Here is a 25,651-nt window from a genome sequence, read left to right on the forward strand (position 1 = left end):
TTTCCAGATCTAGCTTTATTAAGTTATCTATAAATCAATACTGAACAATTATTATACGTTTTAGTTTAATGCGAAATTGAGAAAACTTTAATTTTATAATGATATGTTTATTTTTAATAATGTTAGTTATATTCTGATTTTTTTCTGTTATGAATAACATTTTACTAATTTTAGGGTTTTTAAATCTCAATTCGAACCAACACCTTAAATCACCATCTAACTACGGCCTAATGGATCAAATAGCGGCCTTGCATTGGATACAAGAAAATATTGCGGTTTTTGGCGGTGATCCGACAAACGTTACTTTAATGGGTCACGGAACGGGAGCATCTTGTGTCGGTTTCTTAATGACATCTTCAGCAGTACCCGATGGTAAGTGATTCTATAACTTTTTAAAGAAAAATTTATAAGTTAAAATTAATAAAATACATTCATTATAAAATTGAGATGATTTTTATACCACGAATATCAATAAAGTCAAAAAGTCATATAATAATGAAAGTATATTTTTTCTAATGAAAATAGTGCTGTGATTGATAAATACATTCATATACTTGTGTTTATAATAATCACAGCATATTATTGATAACACATTGAATGTTATTGAATTAGAAGTTAAAACTTTAGAAAAAATTGAACAGCATTTATTTTTTAAATGTGATAGAAAATTTATCCATTAATCAATAATAAATGACTATATTTTGAATAAAATAACGCCAATAATTATTACACGGATGAAAAATAAATTTTATAGTTTATGATTGAAATACATGACATCTTATGTTTTAAGTATACAGAATGTTTTACTTTATCATATATCACTTAACTAATCGCAAAATATGAAAAAATATTGATAGATAATTTTTTAATTGATTTATTTTTAATTTCCATGTAAATTTATCAACCATGAAGTATTTTTTGTTTAACCTTAATTTATAATGGTGCCAGTTTTCAAATGGCAACATACATCATTAACTAGTTTATTTATTAGATAATGATTTAATTTAGAAAATGACTGGTCAATAATAACTTATCAATATTATAGAAGTTATTAATATTTTTATACATTTACGGGAGGAGTAGTGCGGTTTATTATATCTAGAGGTAAAAAATAAACAAACTCGTGCTTCATCTCCAGTCTTTACTATAAATTTCATATAATATATGAAATATATATAGCCGCCTCTATTCTCATTATAAGAAAAGAGTTGTATAACTTCGGTTTGATTTCAATCCATCCTGTGTAACACAAAAACATCAGTAAAACAAAGGATTAATAGAATGACTTAAAAGAACGGCCATGAACAGCATACCAATATATTGCAACAATAATTAATTTTTTTGAATTTAAGCTGGAAGAACGCTTTTATCGGATCGTTTATTACTACTCTTCCCCCTTTTTCTGATACACTCTCAGCTATTCACTACTAACTTTTGTGAAATAAACTCTCCTATAAAGACATAAAGGTTTAGCCTTTCTCGGGCCAAGACGGTGTGATATGAATTCGTAAGCACTGCCGAAGTGAATAGGGTCGATCCAGTCCAACCGACCGTAAAATGCCGGTTCAGATTTATTGTTGGTAGCCATGTAGTTGGCTATTGTTTTTCTAGAACTCTTCCTGTTCCCATATATTTTTTCACATCATTGTTTCTAGTAAATGTACGACCAAATCAAACCTAAAAGTTAACAATGCTTCATTTTCTATTTATTTGCCAATTTCATATTACATTTTAATTCAATATTTTTTCATCACGTTAAATTGTACGTTTTATTTCAAATTTTTTTCAACGCATATTAGGCTTAAATTTGATGTAATTTATAATTTTTCGTTGATGTATTAAACAATAAAACATCAAAATTCTAAATTTTCGAATCAAAACTTCTTGAAACATTAATAATATAATACTGTACCTTAAATAGGAAATATCGCTTCAACTACGAATATTAAGATTACTCTGTTGTTTATTTTCAAAGCTGATAAGTCCCAAAAAAGGTATAATAAAAATTGATCAATTCTGGCTAATATTATTTAAAATTAAAACTATATTTAAAATATTATTAATTTAAAACTAACAAATATTAAACTCAAAAAACCACAAAAAAATTACTAAAAAATTGCGGATATGTATTGTGGGAACAATGTTACCATTATCAACGCTAAATACATACTGACACTGCGACCTGAAAATATACCCCCTTATATACCCTTAGTAACGTTATCACCTAGAGACGTTATCACTAAGTAATATTATCACTTTTGCGAGTGTACTCAAATTTAATAATACATTTTTCAGTTGGCCAAGATCCCAAAATAGATTTTGAAATTTATGGCCACATTTTAAATTGTGGATAATTTTGGTGCACCATAAAAATGTTTCCATGCTCCACTCGGAATATTTGTAAATATTTTTATGGGTAGTATATATAAATAAGTATAGAGTGATTTAATAAGAATAAGACACTTATTTTCTTATAAAATTATTTCTTATTATCGTTAAGGGAAAAATTATTTATTCGAAAAAATCTACAATCATATATAATTAAATAATTTTTTTTTCATCCTTTCAAATATAAGAAACATAAGCTTTAATTTTTTTAAATAGGAATTCCTATTTTTAGTTTAATGACACAAATAGTTAAATGATTAAAAATATAATTATCAACAACACTTTTTATAAAAATGATAATTTGAGTGTCATATCAAATGATATAATGAATAAATATATGAGGTATCAAAGTAACCCCTCGTGCAGTTCTACTTGGATAGGTACATTTAACATTTAACCAATTTTTTATTATTCCTTTTTGAGATATTAGTATTTGATGAGTTAGGAAAAGTGAGGAATAGCGTAGTGTTTAGCGACATTTTTTACCATAATGCACATATAAAAATTCCTACATTGCGCATCCGTTATCGATTTAAAAAGTAATAATACAATACTGGATTTCGACCTGTTAAACATTTTAATTAGACCATTTTCCATTCAATAGTAAAAAAAACTCAACACAATGACAAGGTGGTACAGTGGGGACATACCATGATATTTGACAGTAATTTTAATCACTGAAAAAAAAAAAATTTCAATTCATATTTGTAGATAGTGTTTAATTTTAAGAAGCAATTATTATTATTCCAAAAGCAACATAAACTCCTATTTCATTAATTATATTCTGATTGCAAGTTTTATGATTTCTAATACAATAATAATTACTTATTATTGTAATTAAATTTAGTAAGAAATTTATATTTAATAATTAGTATCATATATTTTTTGATTTATCAATTATATTTTTTAATTCATCCTTTCTACCTTATAAGGGTGACAACATATATATTTAAATAGCTCATAAAATTAAATATTATCAAATTAATAAAATTATTATTTGAAAAAAATTTTTGAAATAGCGCTTCAAAAGAAATAAAATTTTTAAACGTGAATTTAAGCGTGGCAGATTAATGCATAGTGATAAAAATAACATAAACTACACTTCACCACTACTCTATATTTTAAAAAGACTTATAACTTCCAATATAATAGGTCCAAAGTAGTTATCGAACAATGATTTAAATAAATTATTTATTATTTTATGTTATTTTATTAGTTATTTATGTATATTGTCAATTAAATGTATATATAACAATAAATAATACTCAAAAGGATTTACTTAATAAAATTATTACTTAAAGGCAAAGGAAGTGATTAAAAGCTATTCTCGGGTGGCTATTGAAAGAATACTCTGTATTTTCTTTAGCTCAATTTATCATTAGACATTAGCTAGAACATTTATTTTAGAAAGAACAGCTCTCTTTATTTAATATACGTATTTTATTGACATTAAAAATTACAAATATACTTACTGAATATATTTATACTTAACACTTCAAATCATTTTAGCTTCGATGTAAGCTGAGAAGGTATTAATCTTACTATGTTTTTTTTTTATTTATTAATATTTTTTGTGTTTGTTACCACTTATTCTCAGCTCTCACTGAACCGATTTTGATGACTAATATGTCAAAAGATCACAAATTGTATCTAGTCATAGATATTATCCTCAAAAAAATTCTCTCGTTTCCCATAAATGGGGGAAATCCCTAAATAAATTACAATTTTAAAAATGGCTAATTTTTTTAATTTTTTTTACTTAAACTGCCATAACTTTTTTAAAAATAAAAAAAATTGACATAATTTTTTTTATAAATACATTATGTATATACCTATAATTTGGAACATATTTTTTAAAAATCTGATTCTTCCCTTGCGCACAAAAGAGATTTCAAAATGACAACTATTTTACAAAAAAATAACTTTTTAGAATTTAATTAAAAGATTTTGAAATGATCTATCAACATTTAAAGATTTCATAAAACATTCTAATAATGAACTTATATTTTATTACCTTATAGGTTAAAATAATATAAAAATTATTCTTAAAAACAACTGAAGCACAATTGAATCAAGATTTAAAAGTGGGCTATTCCACTTTCTTAAGTATATTTACTTGATACCTTTACAATGAAGAACATATCACATTTAAAATGTAGCTTACGCATTTTGGTTTGGTTTTAAGATAAATTTAATTTAAATTAACCGACAATGTTAACATTTGTGTGCAGCATAAGTTTAATTCGATCTGTAGTGATATATAATCTTCAGTAAATAAGGTTTTATAATTATTCTTTTGAATAGAATGGCATGGACTATGATTTACTTGGTTGAATTGGAAGAATACTAGATAGGGTTTATTGTGTTAGCAATTGATTGGTATGTCTACTGTCATCGTCACCACTGTGACTATAACAAATCTCATTTGATGATCTAGTCACCTGTCAGCACTTATGCTAAAAGATACGTGTAAGGATTGTCCATTTAATCGAAACAGTTCTTGTTCAAAATACTGCACCGTAATAAAAAGGCACGTACAACTAAGCAGTAAGATTTAATTTAATACAACAAGGAAGCTTTGACACCAGACTTACTTTTATTGTCCAATTAAATGTAATCTAAGCATAATTTGTATAATAGACAAAAGAAAGATAAGATTAAATGAAGGTTAATACACTGTTATTAGATGGGTTCGATTAAAAGTGATCATCTATTTAACCTGACAAAAACATGAATTAATATAAATTTAATAGAATTACGGTTACAGAATACAATGGACAAAATAAAGCAGGGAAAATATTTTTAAAAGGAGGGTAACCACAGTTTTTAATTTGTATGCGAGGTAGAATTGCATATTTTAAAATTAGTAATCCTAAAAAACTCTAATAACCCACGAGCATCCATTTATAATTAAACTTTAAATGAGAGTTAATGCTTAAAGATAAAATGAGTTAATATAAACTTCGAAAATAGTTTATTCTTTGTTCAACAAACACTTTTACAACAAGCATGTTATCACTTCACATTAAAATTAGTAGAATTCTAGAGATAACATTCAATATTTTCATTTAAATTATACTTTTGTATTGAAAAAAGAAGGGGAAAAAAATGTCGTATATAGTAGATAAGTATTGTTCTTTTCAATAAGAAGTGTGAGATTTGTGTAATCATATTATAATTAGAAATTTATTATTATATTTTTAATTATTAATGTTTGAATGCATTTTTTTAATTAACTATGTTATAATTAATTAAGAAGATAAAATATAAATCTTTGTAAAATATTTTACTATTGCTTATAGTCACAAAATATTAATTTTTATATAAATGGTGCCAGAAAAAAAAAAAAAATTAAACATTTCTTAAATAATGACGGCATATTATTAACAATAAGAAGTTCTTTTTTAAGTATAAATTTATGTCTAACTTAAACAATAGCGCTGGCTTGAGTTGTGATTATTTATATTACTGCTTCTATTGTATGAATAATATTTAGGGTAATTATTTGTCAACTAAGAGGAAATGGAAATAAATTAGAAGAAGTGGTATGAGAAAAACCACTAAATTGACTTTAGGTGGCGGACCAAAAGTTAAACATAGTCAAACATTGTTTGCTTCTTATTTTGCATGCTGGTGATGGCTATTTATTAACAACTTTTGAGTCATTAATCTCATCTTAGAATACTTTTGATAACAGAGTTAACAAAGATTAGCATACATGGTTCAACATCCTGAACTATTATTTTAACTTATATCGTTGACAAGCCAAGTAAATACAAAAGAAGATTTTTAGGAAGCTCAACGTTAAAATGCATAATAAAATAATACTAATACTCTGAAAGTTTTCTGTAGATAAAAGCAATAAAACTTGTAAAACCGACAGTTTCAATTTCAGAAAATATTTATAAGAAATTAGATAACTAATTTCTGGGCATCTTAAAATGACATGATTCTACATATGTAAAAATACCCAATATAATATAATTTTGTGTGTAATTTTTTTAAATAAAATATATTTAACTTAATAGATTTTTTTTTATTTTTGTTCAGAAAATGCCTTACGGAAAGTATTTTTTACTTAAAATAATAATTTTCATAAATCATATGATTTAGAGTTGTAAAAATAATTGCTTTAACCGTTCATTGTTCTAAAAAATAAATTAATTTTGCATGAATACATTTTTATTACAAATAATAAAAGAGAAAGGCTAAAATCTTTAGAGTTGCTATACAACCTTTCATTGTTTAATTAATTAAAAAATAAAGCAAGTAGTCTAGATGTGAAACTAAAAATTTCCAATATACCATTCTCGCAAAACAAATATAAGTAGACTTATTTATTAAACTACTAAATCGAAACGCCATCAGAATAATAATTTTTCTTTAAAAATTAATTAATTGGATTATATTGCCATTTAATCATTCTAAAAGCTTAGATGCATGAATTTTTTATTTTGAAAATAAAATTTGCTCTAGAATTTTGGTATAGGATTTATTGAATATTATTGATACATATTTTTGTACTTTCAATTTTTTCAATTTGTTCATAGCAAATGCATTATGAAAGGTCTAAATCAAAATCCAAGCTACAAATATTTTTTAAATATAAGAAAAAATGTTTAGCAATGAAATATATTAATTTTTCTATTACGATTTTAGAAATCTTTTATTTTTAACATCTATAATTTTTAACCTTTTATTGGAAAACGTAAAGTAATTTGAGATGTAAAACGAAATTCTCGGGACTAATATTGTAGATAAAAAGCAACTATCTTAGTATTGTTTTTTTTTTATTTCTTTATGCCTAGATAAAGAAAAATGCATTTCAATTTATCCAAAAAATGATTGGTAAAATGTTTCAAACATTCAATAGTTTAATGTTTTAATGTATAAATTTTAGTAAATTTTAATTTTATAATAAGAAATTGGAACAGAGGTGTAAAATATAGATTTAACTAGGTATACCTAGTTAAATCCAAAGGTTAGCTTTTGATGGGATGAAACCTTGACAATTTTTTAATACTTTCACTGAGATTTAGATAAAAAGGGTATTCAGTATAAATTTGTAGATTCAGTTTCTAATTGTACTCGTGATGTGTTAAAAACAGAATTAATTTTGATATGCTAAAAGATATATTTTTCTGTAGTGATATTTTATTATTTTTCGATGAAACATAACAAAATAAAGTTCGTTATATTACTATTTTCTGTTTATCTTGATACGTGCTTCAATTATACTTGATAAATTCAAGTCTTTAATCAGGTAATTTAAATAACTAATGACTGGGCTTTTAATTATATTCAGATAACTTCACAACGAAAAAGTTCTTTTGAACTTTTGGCGAATTTCACTATTACCATTTTATTTTTAACAAGATGTTTTACAAAAGTTTTTACTTAAAATTACATCATTATCGCCCAAAATGACTACAACGTCTGTAGTTGATATATAAAAAATAGTTGCAGCATACAGCGTGATAAATTAAGAATGAGACATTTTTATTGGACAATTTTTATTGTAAACTATTGAAAATATAACATTTTTGTAAAAGAAATAATATTTTAATTCCAAAAACTCTACAATAATATGTAGTTAAATAACTTTGTTTTCATCCCTTCAGAATTCTAAACTATAATTTTGCTTAATGGAAACCCCTATTCATAATTTAATGAAATAATAGGAAAAAAAATATTCAAACAATTGTTTTTATAACATTTTTTATTCAATGTACCGTTCTTCTGTTATAAATTGTTAAAATTTAGTGTTTTCTGATCAATTTTTCTACTGATAATTTGTTGTTTAATAAACAGTAGTCGTAATTTTTTTGTGATGTCACATAAGTTAGGACTGTAAGAAAAAATACTGACTATAACTTTTGGATCAATAACTGTAATATAAAAAAAAATTACTGTTGCCGTCGGTATTATAAAAATTAATTAATGATAACTTTTAAATCCAAATCTTTAAAAACACATAAGGTGATGGGATGAAAAATAAATAAGAATAATAAAGTTTCAAAATTGTTTTTCTATTATATTATTAAACTAAAAATAAGAATTCCCATTAAGAAAATTAAAGTTTAGGTTTTATATCACTGAAGAGATGAAAAAAAATGATTTAATTTCGTATTATTGTAGAATAATTTAAATCAAATATATTTTTCTTTACAAAAATTGAAAATATTCAAAAGTATCTGAGAAAATGAGTGTCTTACCTTAATCGACAGTCTTGTAGTTATTTGAAAAACATGTTCAAGTGTATTGAAGCACAAGGAACTCATTTTTAAATTTTTTTTTCTTAGGACCGTTTTAATTATAATACATATATAGTAAATATTTAATCAATGTTCATCGTTATTGTTCAATACTATACAATGAATATTAGAGTATTAATTGCTAATATAGTTATTTTTATTAAAACGAAATTCCTGAAAATTATTAGAATATTATTTGATATTAATAATGTTTTTCAATTTTTGTACAGTATGAATTATTTTTTGAATTAAACTTGAAGTTGTATTGTACAGTTGAATTTTATTGTCGAATAAAATTATAGTTCAACGAAACGTATAAAATGGTTTTATTTTATACTAACACTAAAGTGAAATTCCAACAATTTGTTTAAACCATCACAAATTATTTTGAATAGAAGTGTAAAATATTTTCAATCAGTTACCAATATATTATTTTTTTAATTGATAGTATCATTGAAAAAAAAAAATGCTAGCAATTGGACTTGTTGAAGCACAATTTTATTCATGGTGCATAATCATTTTCTGCAGTTGGATTACACTAATATAGTTTTATAACTCAATTGGTATTGTAACAAATGATAATGCAATGCGCACTTTATTCCTGAATTAATAATAAATTTATGCTGACTTTAAAAAGTAGAAAAGATATGAAACTCAATGAGTTATGTGACAATAATCTTTGATACGCTCAGATGGAATTGAATGTGTTTAATTTGTTTAAAGATTTGAAATAACAGTGAAACTACATCGAATATGAGTTTTGTAAACAGCATTACTCGCACACTACGAAAATCGTTCTGACCTAAAATTACAGTAATAATAAAGTATCTTCCATTGGTCGTCTGCAGTTTCTACAGTCACATCGCAAAATTTACGACCGTAGGGGTTGTTTTCATGCATCTAACCAATTGGTCCAACTCTGAAGCAAACCACAGTACTTATACTGTATACTGATAATACTTATTCATTACATTTTATTACTCAATGCAGAATTTATCACTACAATGGCAGAAGAATATTACCTACATTGTATAATGACATAATAGTATAATAATCTTTTTGAAGTAACGAATATTCCTTGGCCGTCTTACCTACCTTACTGGTCTCCTTTGAATATCACAAAGGCACATTGCTATTAAAAATATTTATGATAGACCACAGGAAATTGACGTAAAATAGTTTCAAGTATACTTCCGATTCTGTATTGTAATTATTTCCGATAAGAATATTACTAGAAAAGTAAATAATATCTTGACGAAAAAAAATTAGCCATTTATTCTGTCAATTATATTATGCTATTGAAATGTATACATTCTGTTTTAGCTTTTGGATACATCCGAGTTTGAGCAACTTAATTATAAAAATGTACAATAATATATAAATATTTTTCGTTTTGGCTGATAATAGACATGTTATACCTCTAAATTTGTACCTCTAATTACAACATATCACTGCGTTGTTAAGCCAATTAATAAAAATTTGTTATTAAATTCATTTTAGGTATACATAAATAAAATGTTAAATTAAATAAGTAAAAATTCTCTCGTTCCCCGTAAATAGGGGAAATCCCCAAGTAAATTATAATTTTAAAAATCGGTAATTTTCAAAATTTTTTGACTTAAAACTGCCATAACTTTTTCAAAAATGACCAAATCAATATAATTATTTTTTCATTGAAGCATGATGTCTTTACCTATCAATTGATATATATTTTTAGAAATCTGACCCTTTACCTGTAACAGGGTGAGATTCAAAATGACAACATTTTCACAAAAAATTAACTTTTTCAACTTAATTTTTTAAAGTGTTTCGGAAATATTGACACTTAATTAAAGCTTATGTAATATATTTTATTATGGAAAAAAAAATTTCGGACTTTATTTTGTCTTTACGGTGAAAATGGCTACCGTATGTTATTTTTGTGTGAAAATAATCGATTTTATATTTTACATTTTTAAATTTAAAATGCTATGAAAAATGTATGAATCAATACAATTTTTTTAAGAGAAATAATATTTATATACTTCATTCATTCGACATATTTTTTTTTTAAATCGGACCATTTTCCTTAATACAGGAGGTTTTAAAAGGTAAAAATGCATATAGAAAAAAGAACTTTTTCAACTTAATTTTTGATTGTGTTCCGGAAATACTGACACTTATATATATATATATATATATATTAAATTAAAGTTTATGTAGTATACTTTATTATGAAAAAGAATAATTTCCGACTTAGTATTTTTCATGGTGAAAACTAACATCAAAGTTAATAAAAAAATAATAGTTTTGTAAAAAATTCTTTTTTATATTTTTAGTTTTATAATGCTATAACTTTTTGAAAAATATATGGATCAATACAATTTTTTTTATGATAAATACTATAAATAGTATTATAGTAAATAGTAAATACCTATTTCATTCGACATACTTTTTTTTTAAATAAAACCATTTTCCTTTATATCTTTATATATTATAAACATTATCTACAGATTTGCATCGAAGCGTTTTTTATGATAGTGATTTTAATCACTGTTAGATATCATTATACTTGATCCAACTATACCACGTCCCAACTGTGCAACGACCCCACTGTGCTGGGTTTTGATATGATTAAAACGATAAAATACGAATAGACTCAGTAAATGCAATCGCGTTTTACAATTTTTCTGACCAATCATTATGGTGATCGCCACCAGTCAAGACTTTTGATAATGTACCACAGAGAAAACCTGCTAACAAACATTAACTGGATACATCAGAGTGAAGGGCAGTTGCAACAAAGGAAATAATATAACACTACGGGTGAGATATTTAGATAAAGTGGTATTACTTAAATGTATGCTCAAAATTGCCTGTTGTTAACGACTGCACGCAGAGTTTGGGCTGGTTGTGGATTTTCTGGCAATAAATTTTGGCGAGCTAAAAACCAGGGAAAAAGCTAATTTTTTACCACTCTCTATGACTCTGGAGTGCAAAATCAGTGTGCTGGGAAAAAAATAAATCACCGTCGTGGTTTTTTAACTCCTCCACTCTTGTATGTAATGGTACTAGATATACTCACGATGTGTTTTCATTTGGTGATGGCTGCTTGATAAGTTAGATGGGGAGAGCGAAAATCGAGTATACATGAAAAAATAAAATTCTAATATATTAGATACATGTATAAACTGCAAACGTATAATTGTGAAGCGGAAAATGAAAAAAATGTGTTATTATAATTTATAAAATTTATATCCAACCCAACCATAAATATCCTGTAACTCGATTTTTTAAAATTATTCAGAGGAAGAAAAAAAACACTTTTATTATTTAGTTAACAATGAAAATATATTTTTAATACTCAATCATCTCAAATAATAATAATAGCAATATTTTAATGAAAATATACTTAAAATATTTGACAATATTGTTAGTAGGTATTTCTCGAAAAAAAATCTCATAATGTCGAGTCACGTGCTTTTGAAGACAACGTTAAAAATATGTGTGAAAAAAGTTTTGCTTTAAAGAAAATTAAAGAATGAGATCATTTAATCAGATTTTTTTTAAATAAAATTTTATAATAAATTTTGACATCAGGCAATCAGTGTAATATTTAATAGTTTTTTTTTTTGCATAATTTATTTTAAAATTTTAGAATTTAAAATAAACTTCTATTACCAAATTTTCTCTGACATTTCTATTGACAAATTTTTTTTATTAAATAATTGAATTATCGGATTATCCATTTGTCCTTACAAATTAAAAAAACCTTTTTTATATTCATATTTACTTGGAAACGTGACAATGCTAACAAGTTCCATTTGTGATTCGAGAACCACTTAATTCAATAATTGGTGTTACGAAATTTCTTTCCAGCAACAAACTAACTACCATTTTGATGCATAGTCGGCTTTTTATCTTTAATATAATGACTGGTTTGATTATCAAATTGCACATTTTTTGAACTTTAAATTTCTAGTGTTTGGATATAAAACTAATAATTCTATCTATTATTACAATTATGATGACAGGGAAATGTTGAGTAATACCTGCATATCTCAAAAACTATACATAAGTTACTCCATCAGTGTCGAAATATCATAGGCACACATTCCTTTTCCCGCGCAAGACGTCGTCAATCATTATAATTTTTTCCGGAATTTTTGATAAGAGATAAGTGATATTGTATTTACGTTGTAACACATTGAATCCATTATTTTAGTGCTAAAATATCGTAGAACTAATGTAAATAATAGTTTTGAACACACGATTTACTTAACTGTATCATTCTAGAGTTATAAAATGAAATGAAAGAGTTTGACAATTCCGTTTTCTATTATAAGAGTACACAACTAATAACTGTAATTTTTAAAATACTTGTAGCCAGCACATAAATTTAGTATATGTGAAAATTCCTTTTTTATCGCCCCTAGAATATTGAGGTCCATTTGTTATCCGTTGGAGAAATATCCACATATATGTCACAAAAACTCATCAAAGTTGTACCTCAATCAGATAAATATAAATATATATTTACGCAATATGTGTATATAAATATCTATCGGTATAGGAACTCAGACAGACATTTAAAAAACATTTATTTTAATGTATAAAGAAGATAAAATATTATTACCTATACGCTTATAAGGATGAAACATAAGTAGTGATGCTGTTAAAATTTAAAATAAATATTTTAGTTTTTAGCTCCAGTTGGTATCAGTTAAACTTAAGATTTATTTGATTATTCAATTATACGAAAATTATACTGTACTATTTTTTAACTGGTTTTATAAAATTTATATTGAGACATTAAATTGTGACGTAAAAAAAAATATTTAAATTGAAATCCTCTGAGAAATATCAGTTTGCGTGTTAAATCGACTATATGTGTTACATTTACGCGATGCCGTTTACATGAGTTCTTAATGGTAAACGTATTGTTACAATATATAATACCCATCCGACTAATTTTACTTTCAAGTAACATGATATTACACCAATGATACGGCATAATTATACTGTAACTGAAACTTTATTCAGACAGCATTTTTAAAAATAATGTTATAAAAACTTTTTTAGTATAAATTTTTTTAAAAAGACCATCTGGAAATAACGAATCAATATTATTACCAAACAATGTTAGTAGAAATTAATTAAATTTATTTACAAACTAATTTATATTGGAATTCAACCGGGAAGATTTAACTCCATTAATTGTAAAATGTTTAAAATTGTATATTTCATCCTAAAAATTGTCTGATTCTTTGTATTTTTTTTATTTGCAGTATTATTTCATCGAGCAATTTTGTTAAGCGGATCTCCACTTAGCCCGTTATCATTGGTCAGAGATCCAGTTAATTATGGCCACCAAGTGGCCAAACTTGTTAATTGCTCACCAGACTTACCACATTTACACCTTCTAAATTGTTTACGAGATAGACCACTTGAACAAATTTTAAATGCTCAAATCGATGTACCTGAGTTTACAACATCGTTTGGCCCTAGTGTCGATGGTGTCATTATTGATGTCGGAGCACCTGAATCTAGCAGACATGGAGCTCAATCAAGTAAATAAAAATAAATTTTATATAATTTCCATATTGAGTTATTAAATTTGTTTTACTAATAAAACATAGTAAAATTGAAAAATTTCCTTTATTCTCTTTTAATTAGAAAATCAACAATATTTTTATATACTTTTTTTACTTAAAGATGCTATAATTTTTTTTCTGTGAATATAATAAACCAGAGAAGAATTGTTTGTCGAGTACTTTAGAAATGTCTCGTTTAATAGGCATATTCTTTGGAATCCGACGCTCTACTTGCTTACAAGTGGGATTTAAAATAACAAATTTTGAATTTCATAGAATTCATAAGTTGAAGTTAATATAATATTCAATAACTAATTTGTAATTATTGAACGGTGTAGACTTAAAAAACAGATAATTAATATGATCATCTGAGGTATTAGATTTCGATGAAAACTTAATCTAAAGANTTACTTAAAGATGCTATAATTTTTTTTCTGTGAATATAATAAACCAGAGAAGAATTGTTTGTCGAGTACTTTAGAAATGTCTCTTTTAATAGGCATATTCTTTGGAATCCGACGCTCTACTTGCTTACAAGTGGGATTTAAAATAACAAATTTTGAATTTCATAGAATTCATAAGTTGAAGTTAATATAATATTCAATAACTAATTTGTAATTATTGAACGGTGTAGACTTAAAAAACAGATACTTAATATGATCATCTGAGGTATTAGATTTCGATGAAAACTTAATCTAAAGTGTGAGACACTCGATGAGGTTTTGTTTATCCCGCGAGAGCTCTTACAGTTCATGCTAATGGGTCCAAAGAGGTTTCGGTCGGTCGACCTGAATAATAGGATTGGTCTGTTATGCACCAAGTTTTGAATAATCGAATTTCATATGAATAAAAGGTTGATAGAAGTAAATTATATGGCTCATAGATTTTATTTATGGAAAGTTCAAATTGAATAAATATTTTTGCAAGCTTTTTGAATTTTTTAGAAAAATAAATTTAGAAATCAGACCCAGTAAACGATACTTTAAACATTTTTACCCGTAACTTAGCTAAATGTTATTTTTTAGTTTTTACCAATAATAATAAATTTGTATAAAGTGTTATGAATTTATTATACACTTGTCAGTCATTGATATTGAACCGTATAATATTCAAATTTGTTAAAAAAAAACTTTAACACAAAACAAATATTTATTTATATTTATTTTTTCATATATATTGTGCTTAATGATAATCTTATAATCAATCTATTTTAAAACGTCTTAACTTCCAATTTATGGGGGGTAAGTATAAGATGCTGTAATGGCGTCATTCTTAGCCCCACCATTTTGGAATCGAATCTCATATACATTCAAAAGTTATTGCAATATTTTTATAACTACTCTATAAAAAAATAATAACATTAATAAAAGATAATTGTGGAGCTATAATAATAATATGTATTAAAAGCTAAATATTTCAAAATATGATTCGTTGAAAGAATAATTATGGTCATATATTATTTAAAGATTTCATAATATTGAATTTTTTATTTATAGAATCTACAATTGATTTCATATCAAAATACATAATAATTATAATGGAAAGACTACCTTTTCAATCTTATAGATTTTTATTGATGTCTAAAACAATACTACATAGCTCTAAAAAAAAATATAATTTCATACAGTTCTAGCTAGTATATTGGAGACTATAAGTCTATTATTTTTAATGATTTTACACCTAATAATAACTGTACACTACATTTTCATACTTTTGGGACGTTTAATTAATAAGTTTAAAAAATATATAATTTATCAATTATTTTTTAATAAGTTATGTTATTTAAAAAAAATATAAAATTTTATTAAATATTTTTTTGAATTCTTGTATTAAATTTTTAAATCATAATTAATATAATTTTTCAAATTTTAGATAGTCCTAATATATTTAATGGATTAGAAAGGTCACTGGAAGATCCAAACGAGTTGGTTTTAGCAAATGGATTTGGGCCAGCAATTCTTACCAATCCAGCAGCTCGGCAAAGGTTATTGTCAAGACTAACAAGATTTGATCTAATGCTCGGTGTAGTCAGAGCAGAGTCTTTTTTTGCTTTTACTGGTGATGACGTTCAGTATGGAATCGAAGCTGATCGCAGAACAAAAATTTTGAAAACTTATGTTAAAAACACATACAAGTATGGCTAAAATTAAAAACCACATTTTTTCAATAAAAATTTTACGGTTATTAACACCATTATTAATATTATAATGTTATTATGTTAGAGTTTCAATGAAAAATGATATTATCCTCTGAATTTCAGGTATCATTTAACTGAAATATTAGCTACCATAGTTAATGAATACACAGATTGGGATAGACCTATACAACATCCAGTTAACATTAGAGATGAAACATTAGAAGCTTTATCTGATGCACAGGTAGTAGCACCAGTGATAAACACTGCAGATCTTCATTCAGCAAACCGAAGAAATTCATATTTATTTGTCTTTGATTATCAAACAAAATATGGCGATTACCAACAGGTAAGGTTTAATAATTATTTTATAATTTATAGTTTTATTGACATTATTAAATATCTAAGGAATATAATCTGGAATATAATCTAAATATATAATATCTAAAGAAATTTAAAGAAAAGTGTAAGGATATGTTGTATAATGTATGCGACTATTATTAGCATAATACTATTACACTCATAAAATTACTTTTTACTATTTCATCACTCTACAAGATTTAAACTTTTTGTGTGATATTATGTTATAATTTTCATTGAAAATACAAATAGAGTGTTACATTTATTAACCTACTATAGAGAAATAGAAAGTTGTAGCTACACCAAAATCAATAGCAATGTTTTAATTTTTTGCCATGAATAACTTTTGATGATATAACTGAAAAAAAAATTTAATTAATAAATAAAAAGTAATTTAAATTACTATCTTTCTAACTCAATCTAAAAAATAAGTTATTTTCACTCATTCATTCAAAACTCGGAGAATTTTTTCCCAAAAAAAAAAAATATATATATTAATAATTATTTCCCACTCCCCTCAAAAAAATTGTCAGTTCTAATGATTAAATTCTAGTATTATTTAAATTTATATAAAATAAAAATGATTTTAGCATAATTTTATAAGCAATTATATTTTAACCGAATGTTAAGTAAATAAAATCTCAAACAAATTATTATGTTTTAAAAAATAATTTTAATTGAAATCCAAGTCCATTATTTAAATTTAAGACTATTCTATCTTAAATAGAGTATAGTTCTAAAAATAGTAAGCCTTAAAAATTATCTGTTGAATTAAGGTTAAAATATTTTTTAGAGAATTATTAAAATGATAATAATTGCCCATGATAAAACCTTATTAAATATAACTGTTTATTAAACATCAGTTAATTAATTAATAAAATAATATAATTATATCTATATTATAACTAAAATAATTGTAATTTTTTTTTCAACGCAGTCAGTCAAAAATAATCTCTAAACTTCTATTTACTTTTAACTATAACATAAATCACCAAGTTGAGGTTTTCAATACTTTTAGAAAATACTTAATTTATGGTTATTGATTTAAGTCCCTATAATTGAGAGAAAACTGTTTTTAGTTGATTAGAATTATATTTTTTGCTATATATTTCAAAACCAAACTTTAAGACTATAATTTAAATTCTTTGTCGTTTAGTGATTTATTATAATTATCTTTTAGAATAGAATTTATCTCTTTAAATCCATTTTAAAGAATTACATTTTTAAAGAGCTGGTAGTTCTTATTATGAAAAAAAGATTATTTCTTGGTTAATATAATATATTTAAAAATTAAGATAAACCCAAATAAAATGTTAATTTTTATGTAAATATAAATTTATATTCATTTACTGATACATTAAAAATTACTATTTACTGATCATAATTATATAGCAAAAACAAAACACATATGTATGTTAAATCTTGAGTGTGCATATAAAATATAATTTTCTTCTTTTAATGTTATACCATTACCATAATACGTTTTATATTTATTATAATTTATTTTATTATTTTACTAGTTTATTGTCAACAAAAATGTAACAAAAAAAAAAAACACTGATTGTCTTCCAAAATAAGACTGTCATAAATTTTCTTTTTTAAGCAAATTGTAGGGACAATTTTTTATAATTTTTCTCAACAAATTAAACCAATCATGTTTCCTTAAATTTAGTCCATAAATCAATGTAACTAAAATTTATTTGTCATGTTATAAGTTGATCAAATCTTGACTATAAAATATAATAACATAATAGGTGTTAGAGATAAACATAAATTATAATTAATTTAATATTATACTACTAATTAGTTTTATAAATTCGCTATAAAACGATTTTACATCAAATGATTAATGGAAGCACAACTTAATCCGTTTGAAATTAAATTTAATACAATTTAATCTTTGGAAATAATACGCAACAATTTGTTTAATACTTGTTTTATTCTTCTTATAAAAAATAAAAATATTAGTAATTTAATTTAAATAATTAAATTTAACAATTATATATGTGAAATAATCTTTGAAATAACAGATTTTGGCCTATAATCATAGTATGCTAAAAGAAAAAGTTCTGTTTTTATTGTTATTTCTCTTGTAGCAATTTTATTGTCCGATGGAAAATGATGAACAGCCCAACGAGAAATGAAAGAACTCCGTCATTTCAACTTTAGATCGTTTAATTTCTTTTTCTTCTCTCTTTACAATATACAAGTTCACCTAAGAAAATAACACATTCTGTCAGCATGGTCATAATGAATGGTTCTCTAGTCTCTAAACGGCCGAATAATGAATCTTTGCCCGACTACTATACTTGAGATCTTTAGACATGTAATTTTAAAACACACATTTACTTTTATCTAAAAATGTTTTAGCTCATAAGTCGTGTCTATATTTTTTAAAACGATAAAAGTCGTGTAATTGTATAGTAAAAATAATAATAATTTATATTATTGCCGTTTTTTTTTTTAACAGAATATTTCGATTGTAGGTATGCCCTTAATGAAAGTATCTTAGAATAAAATAAAAAATACATTAGACTTCAAAATAGATCTAAAAGTTCATTAATTCACGTTTTATATTAAGTCTATAGTCAGTGTAATTTATATTACACTGTTTTAACTCTTTGAAATGAACTCAACCAAAGACATTGAAGATTTGAGTAAAAAATTTACGGAAATTAGTTTTTAATAAAAGTCGGATTGGTATTGATAGTATTTGTCAAAAATAAATACTTACTGAACTTTATATAATGAAACAAAATTTCCAAAAAATATTACTCATAATCCGACGAAATTTACAGAGTGTGCAATAATTTTAAATTAGTATATGGTATTTTTCTAGATAAACTAAAAAGTTCTTATTTTATTGTTTACATTAAATCGCAACTAAATTTATTTAGTTAATTTAAAATTATAAAAATTTAGTGCAATAAATAACAAACAATGTTATCTTATATAATTAATACAAAAATATAGAAATATATGCAAGATGAATGATTAGAGTTAAAATTATTTGGTACTTTGTTAAATTGATTAATTATGTTCTACATTATCGCACCGACGTAAACGTGCCTTTGACTCAAATCTGAAGGAATCTTGATTTATTTAAATGTAAAAGGTTATTTAGAGTTAAAATCTAAGAATTTAAACCATGGTTATCACATATTAGACTTACACTAAGTATCTTGAGGGTGGAGTGACTACACCAGATAAATGTAAACTATTTGCAACCAGGGAATGACTACGAGAACCGAATATGTAATGTAACCAAGATGAAAATATTACAAAATATTCTTAAGGTGTACGTAAGATGTTTGGAAGTGCATAAATGCATGTGAAATTCATGTAAATTAAAGGGTCAAATGTAATACCTAATAAGTAAAAACTCTTAATTCGATAACATTAATATTTATTTTAAGTTTGAACTTGAAGGTGACCAAAAGTATAATTATGTTTTGTTTTTGTCTTGAATATTAAAAGAAATAAGGTAATTTTTTATTTTATCATTTGGAACTAGATAAAATAAAACTTCGTTGTCAAGTACAATTAAATGGAGTAATAACACAAGTTATTTTAAAGTTGTATTGATTTATTATATTTTCTTATAGTTTTTGTTACTTGTTTACGAATTTAAAATCTTTTAAGTTTAATTATGTCGGTGGACAAAATCAATTTTTTGACATTCGAACGTTGTTTATTCGTATATAGAAAATTTCAAAGATGAAAATATTTATAAATTTTCAAGATAAACATTTTACGTAAAAACAAGAGTATAATGTAATACTGGCGAATGAACTTTTTACTCAATTTGGTATTGTACCATAAGAAAGAAAATTCAAGTAAACACAAATTGAATTTTATTTTAAACTACATGTTTATCTTTCTTTTAACTCGGAACCAAACCTGCTCTCCTCAAAAAGAAAGGTCCAAGCACATAAATATACTTTTGTGATTTGTGCTAGTACGATAATCGCAAAGTTCTGAGCAGAGACAGGGATTTATTACCATGTTGACAAAAACAGGTCTGGGATTTTAACTTATCCCAATATCGAAAAGAACTACCGTCTCGTCTCGTTCGTCGGGACACTGGCAAACTTTGAGGTTTTGGGTTATTATGTAGCGTATTGAACTTGGGCCATTTACTGGGTTTATTGTTCCACGGCTATTACCAACACAATGCAGGTGATTATTATTGTTTTATACTTGAAAATAATAATAATAATAATACCGTTTGTTTCTAAAGGTTATTACGTATACTCAAAACTGTCTAAAAACCCTGTAGGCAAATACCGAAAAGTTTGGTGGTTATAGGTAACAATGCTTTACTGAAGCGTAGATTTTTTTTTATTTTTAATCGCTAAAACAATTAAAGATATTTGTTGAAGGTAAAAAAATATCTAACACATGACAACATTTTGTTTATTTGACGCAAAATATTTTATATTTCATTGCGTTTAAAAGTCAATCAGAAATTGGAACTCATATAAAAATATTATTCAGCAAAATGTGAAACTTAATTATTTTAATTAAAAATAAATATTATTAATTTTCCAATTCAACTTTTTTGTTTAATAAGTTAATTTACGCATAAAGAAAAAATATATACGCGCTTTTTTACAAACGAGTTACAAATAAGTTTATTCTATCTTTATCAGCGTATTTTCAGTTTTTGAAAAATAAATAATAAAACATCAAGTTTTATGTACTTTTAGTTCTTGTTTACAGTTTATTGATCACATAAAATTTCATGAAGCATAAGCAGGTAAAACGAATACATTTTTATAGACCTTTGGGATGTGATCATAATGGTAGATTCGCTTATTTAATTTTGATCATATTTAGCTAGTGTTTTTTAAATGTATTAAACTACAAATAAACTAAACATTTAAAATCATTCGAAGTTCATATGTAATACTATCAATACCTGACGGTTATTTTTTGAGTATAAAACAATTGTAATTTATCATTTTTATTAACACCAAATCTTAATTTTAATTAAATTATGGACTTTACTATAAATTTTGATTATGTTTAACATCAAATAAGTTTTGTCGTGTTTAAAGTTATTGAATTTTAAATGCATTGTATTACAAAATAACTTTGGAATAGTTATAACAATTATAATTTATAAATGTTACCTTTTAGTATATATACAAAATATAATACAATTGTATGAAAAAAAAAACTTTAAAAAGAGTTTGTTAGACGTATTAACAATTTATTTTCATTTTGGCAGTGTTCACAACAGCTGAACACAGCCAATAAATCTCTTTAAAAAATAACCAAGGTACTAACACATAAACTATTACTCAAGATGTTTTAATGGTTTTGTTTAAAAGGGTCAAACGTTTAACGACAGGAATTAGTAAAACTTATGGGTTGCCAGCTAAAGCATTAGAATAGTTCAGTCTTTTATAATAAAATTTACTACATAAAAGAAAACGTTTTATTGTTTAATAAATACGTTAATGTTAAATTTATAACATAATAATTTCAAAAAAATATATTTACCCTTTAATTTATTTGCTACCTTATTTTAATTCATTCAGCTTTTTTTTTTAATTTTTTATTCTTTTACTTTATACATATACAGTGTGATTTACTAAGATTACTGCCCTCATTTTTTTATAACAATATACAGACTTAAATTTTTATTAACCATAGTAAATGTTAAGTTTATTGTAAGAAAAAATTATTTTAAGGGTAAATTTTAGGGGTAACTTTTGAATGTCAAACGGGAACCTTTCATTATTTTTTTACTATTAAATAGAGATTGGTCTAAACAAATTTGACTGGTCGATAATCCATAAGGCAACTGTAATTATAAATTTTGAGATAATAGAATTTAAAGATTTAGGAAAGGTGAAGAGCGGTTAGGTAATATTTATCAACGCTTTATTTTAGCATTATACACAAATAAGAGTTCTTTAGCGTTGCACGCCGCTCTCGCCTACAACTAAAAATAAAATAAACTCAAAAGTATTAATATAAAACTTATTATCACTAGTCAACATTTTCTTTAGACCATTCTTCATTTAATATTAAAAAAAAAGAATTAGGATCTCATTTAACTTTCGAAAGTTACCTCTAATATCTACTTTTAGATTGTTTCTTACAATAAATTTTATACATACTATGTGTTAATAAAAATAAATCTAATTTAAATCCATGCAATTTTATGAAAATGTTCGTAGACATCTTTTTTATAGAAAAATATATCTAAAAAAAAGTCTTTATAAACTTTTTCATAAAAGTTAATGTTTATGAGGTAGAAAAAAAAACTAAAAAACTGCTTTAGAGTATCATTTTATCCTCTTGGGGCATTCCTTAGAGTTGACCGATTGTCAAAAATGTTTTATTTTATTATTATTATTTTTTTTTGAGATCTTTGAACAATTCTAGCAGGTGGCACTTGTAAATATTATTTCAAAAAAACCTATCAATGTGTTCACGGTAACCCTAATAATATACATTGAATAAACTTATTGATGGTCTTAAAAATATTTAATCACATGGTATTTATGAAGTGAATATAATCTAAAAATGAATGCAGTACTTTTACATTTTTACTTAGAAACTATTTTATTTATTTAATTAATGATTCGTGTTATGGTATTAAATAATAAAGTATTTTTGAAATAGGTTGAATTTAAAGTATGGTGTTTGTTTTCTTTGAGCTTTATAAACTTTCGTCGTGTTTACTTTAACATTCTGTTACTGATGAACGGTTGATTGGATAAAAAAATTATAAGAACGAACTGTATAACTATAAACTAAATATTTTGTATAACTACGTAATATTGTAAAGTTTTTGAACTGAATAATTTTCTCTTTGCGGAGATTCCTTAAGAAAAAAGTGTTTTTTCTATAATCGGTTATCTTAAATTTTAATGTGAGTATGCAAGTGTTAAAAATGTTTTTAGATCAGTTGTATAGTGATGATTTTTTTTGTTTTTATGGGTATTAACTAATGAAAAATTTTGATAACATGAAAAATTTGCATGTTGTGTAGAGTGTTTACTGAACTTTTTCCCTTTAAATCTGTTTTAAACTATCATTTTATAATAAAGTATCAATTGCATTGTTAATGTTTTCAGAACTAAATAATTGTAAAGGTTTTATTAATTTTAATGCAACTATAAATTTAAAATGTAACATTGATACAAAATAAATAAACCGTTACTATAAAAGTTTTTGTTATATTTATTCATATTAGAATATTTTTAATTAATATAAATAGTCGTTTTGTTTATTTGAATTAAACTTCAGTGTGATTATTCACTTCTTGCATATGAATCAGATAAGTGAAATCAATAGTTACAAGTGAATTCTGTCAGAGTATACCAAGAAAATACTTAAAGATATTAAAGCCTTCCTATTTTGTTAATTTTTATAATCATATACATACGCAAGAGGTATCAACAACTGTATTATTCTATCTTTATTAAATTGATTTTTGTTATTTATTACATATTATCTTATAAAATTAATACACAATTTTGAACAATGATTCATTATTGCATTACAATATTGATATATCTATGACTTTATTGATATAACTTATACTCTTATTTATAAATAATAAACACTTATCAATTCGCATAAATAATTTTTTTCAATTTCCTTAAATAATTCTATAAAAAAAATGAAGTTTTATCACTTTTTTTGATGCCATGTATAGGGCTCAAAAGTTTTTACACTAAACTTCTATTGTGTGCAATTTCTACTTCACAGAAAAACACTGAATTCAACACTAAATAAATGGCATTTAAACACTAACACAGGAATTTCCTTTCTCTATAGTCGACCTCTCAAAAGACCACAATTTCTAAATAATTAACGTTCATGGTATTCCTTCTTAGGTGTCTATCTTCTTGTCACCATACTCGATTCTCTACGGTATTACACACTTTCCAAAATACGGGATAGTTGTCAATTAAATATGTATAATACCAATGGAAACAATGCGAGATTTATTCCACATTATTTAACCCCATATAGCACCAAAACGATGTACTTGCAGATAAAACAGTACCAGTTTAATATACTAAATAACAATGCGAGTATTAATACTTTCAAGTTGATAACTTGTGTAGGTGAAGCGATGAAGCATTTGGAACGCTCACAACGTTTCAACCTGAAGACTACCTAAAATCTGTTTTAAATTACATCCTAATGAATAATTTATTAAAAGTTGCGGTTTAATATTTTGTTTTTAAAATAGGTTATGTGCAAAAAAAGTAATGTCTAACGTTATAATTATGAAAAACATTTATTTAAACTTGCTCATGTTAAGCTACTCTTTTTACTTCAAATATTTCATTAACGTGGAAAAAAATAGTTTAAAAAATAGAAACCATATGCTGTTAAGGAGTATCACTAGCAATACGTTAAATACGCTACTATCATAACAATTATGATACAATTGATGTGAAATAGCTGTCGCTATAAAGTATAACTAAACCTAAAGACTGACCCTTTGGTACTAAACAGAGGGATATGTGACCGAACTGAGTACCCCGGGGGACATTTTGTTATAACGACCAAAGGGAGGGTGGCGGTCAGGTTTCGTTCTTTTAAGAACACTATGTGTATTCACTTGGAAGTGTGTACGTGTATGGTAATCGTGAATTCAATTTTCAGAATGGCCTAAAACGCTCGGACAGAAAATAAAATTTTATTGTCAAGTGAGTAAGAGAAGGGTATTATTTGACGACCACGCGAATTCGTTTACACTTTTTATTATTATACAAACGCTATTTAACTATTACAACGTAACACGAGTTGCTGTTTATTTTTATCGCACAGACACTATAAATCAGCTACGGGTAGAGGAGATAAAGATGACACCGAGTGTGACTAAAAGGATTTTCACGGTGGTGACGGCACTGGCGCAAAAAGCTGACACGTCCGCGAAAATATTCATTATACTTTCGGGGGGGTGT

At 24.9% G+C, this 25,651-nt stretch overlaps 1 protein-coding gene across 4 annotated transcripts in view; it reads left to right on the forward strand.

The window, feature by feature from the left end:
* The window catches only part of LOC126901804 (neuroligin-4, Y-linked-like), a 210,704-nt gene that overhangs the window by 173,292 nt on the left and 11,761 nt on the right, over window positions 1-25,651 (forward strand). For all 4 annotated transcript variants that reach the window (XM_050678568.1, XM_050678567.1, XM_050678569.1 and 1 more), the window contains exons 4-7: window positions 175-372; window positions 13,910-14,191; window positions 16,088-16,349; window positions 16,476-16,698. In XM_050678568.1, the coding sequence (XP_050534525.1) occupies window positions 175-372; window positions 13,910-14,191; window positions 16,088-16,349; window positions 16,476-16,698 (965 nt within the window). The remainder of the gene's footprint in view (window positions 1-174; window positions 373-13,909; window positions 14,192-16,087; window positions 16,350-16,475; window positions 16,699-25,651) is intronic.

This window comes from Daktulosphaira vitifoliae, unplaced genomic scaffold, assembly GCF_025091365.1.
Source record: "Daktulosphaira vitifoliae isolate Bord-2020 unplaced genomic scaffold, ASM2509136v1 Scaffold_3, whole genome shotgun sequence".
Lineage (NCBI taxonomy): Eukaryota > Metazoa > Arthropoda > Insecta > Hemiptera > Phylloxeridae > Daktulosphaira > Daktulosphaira vitifoliae.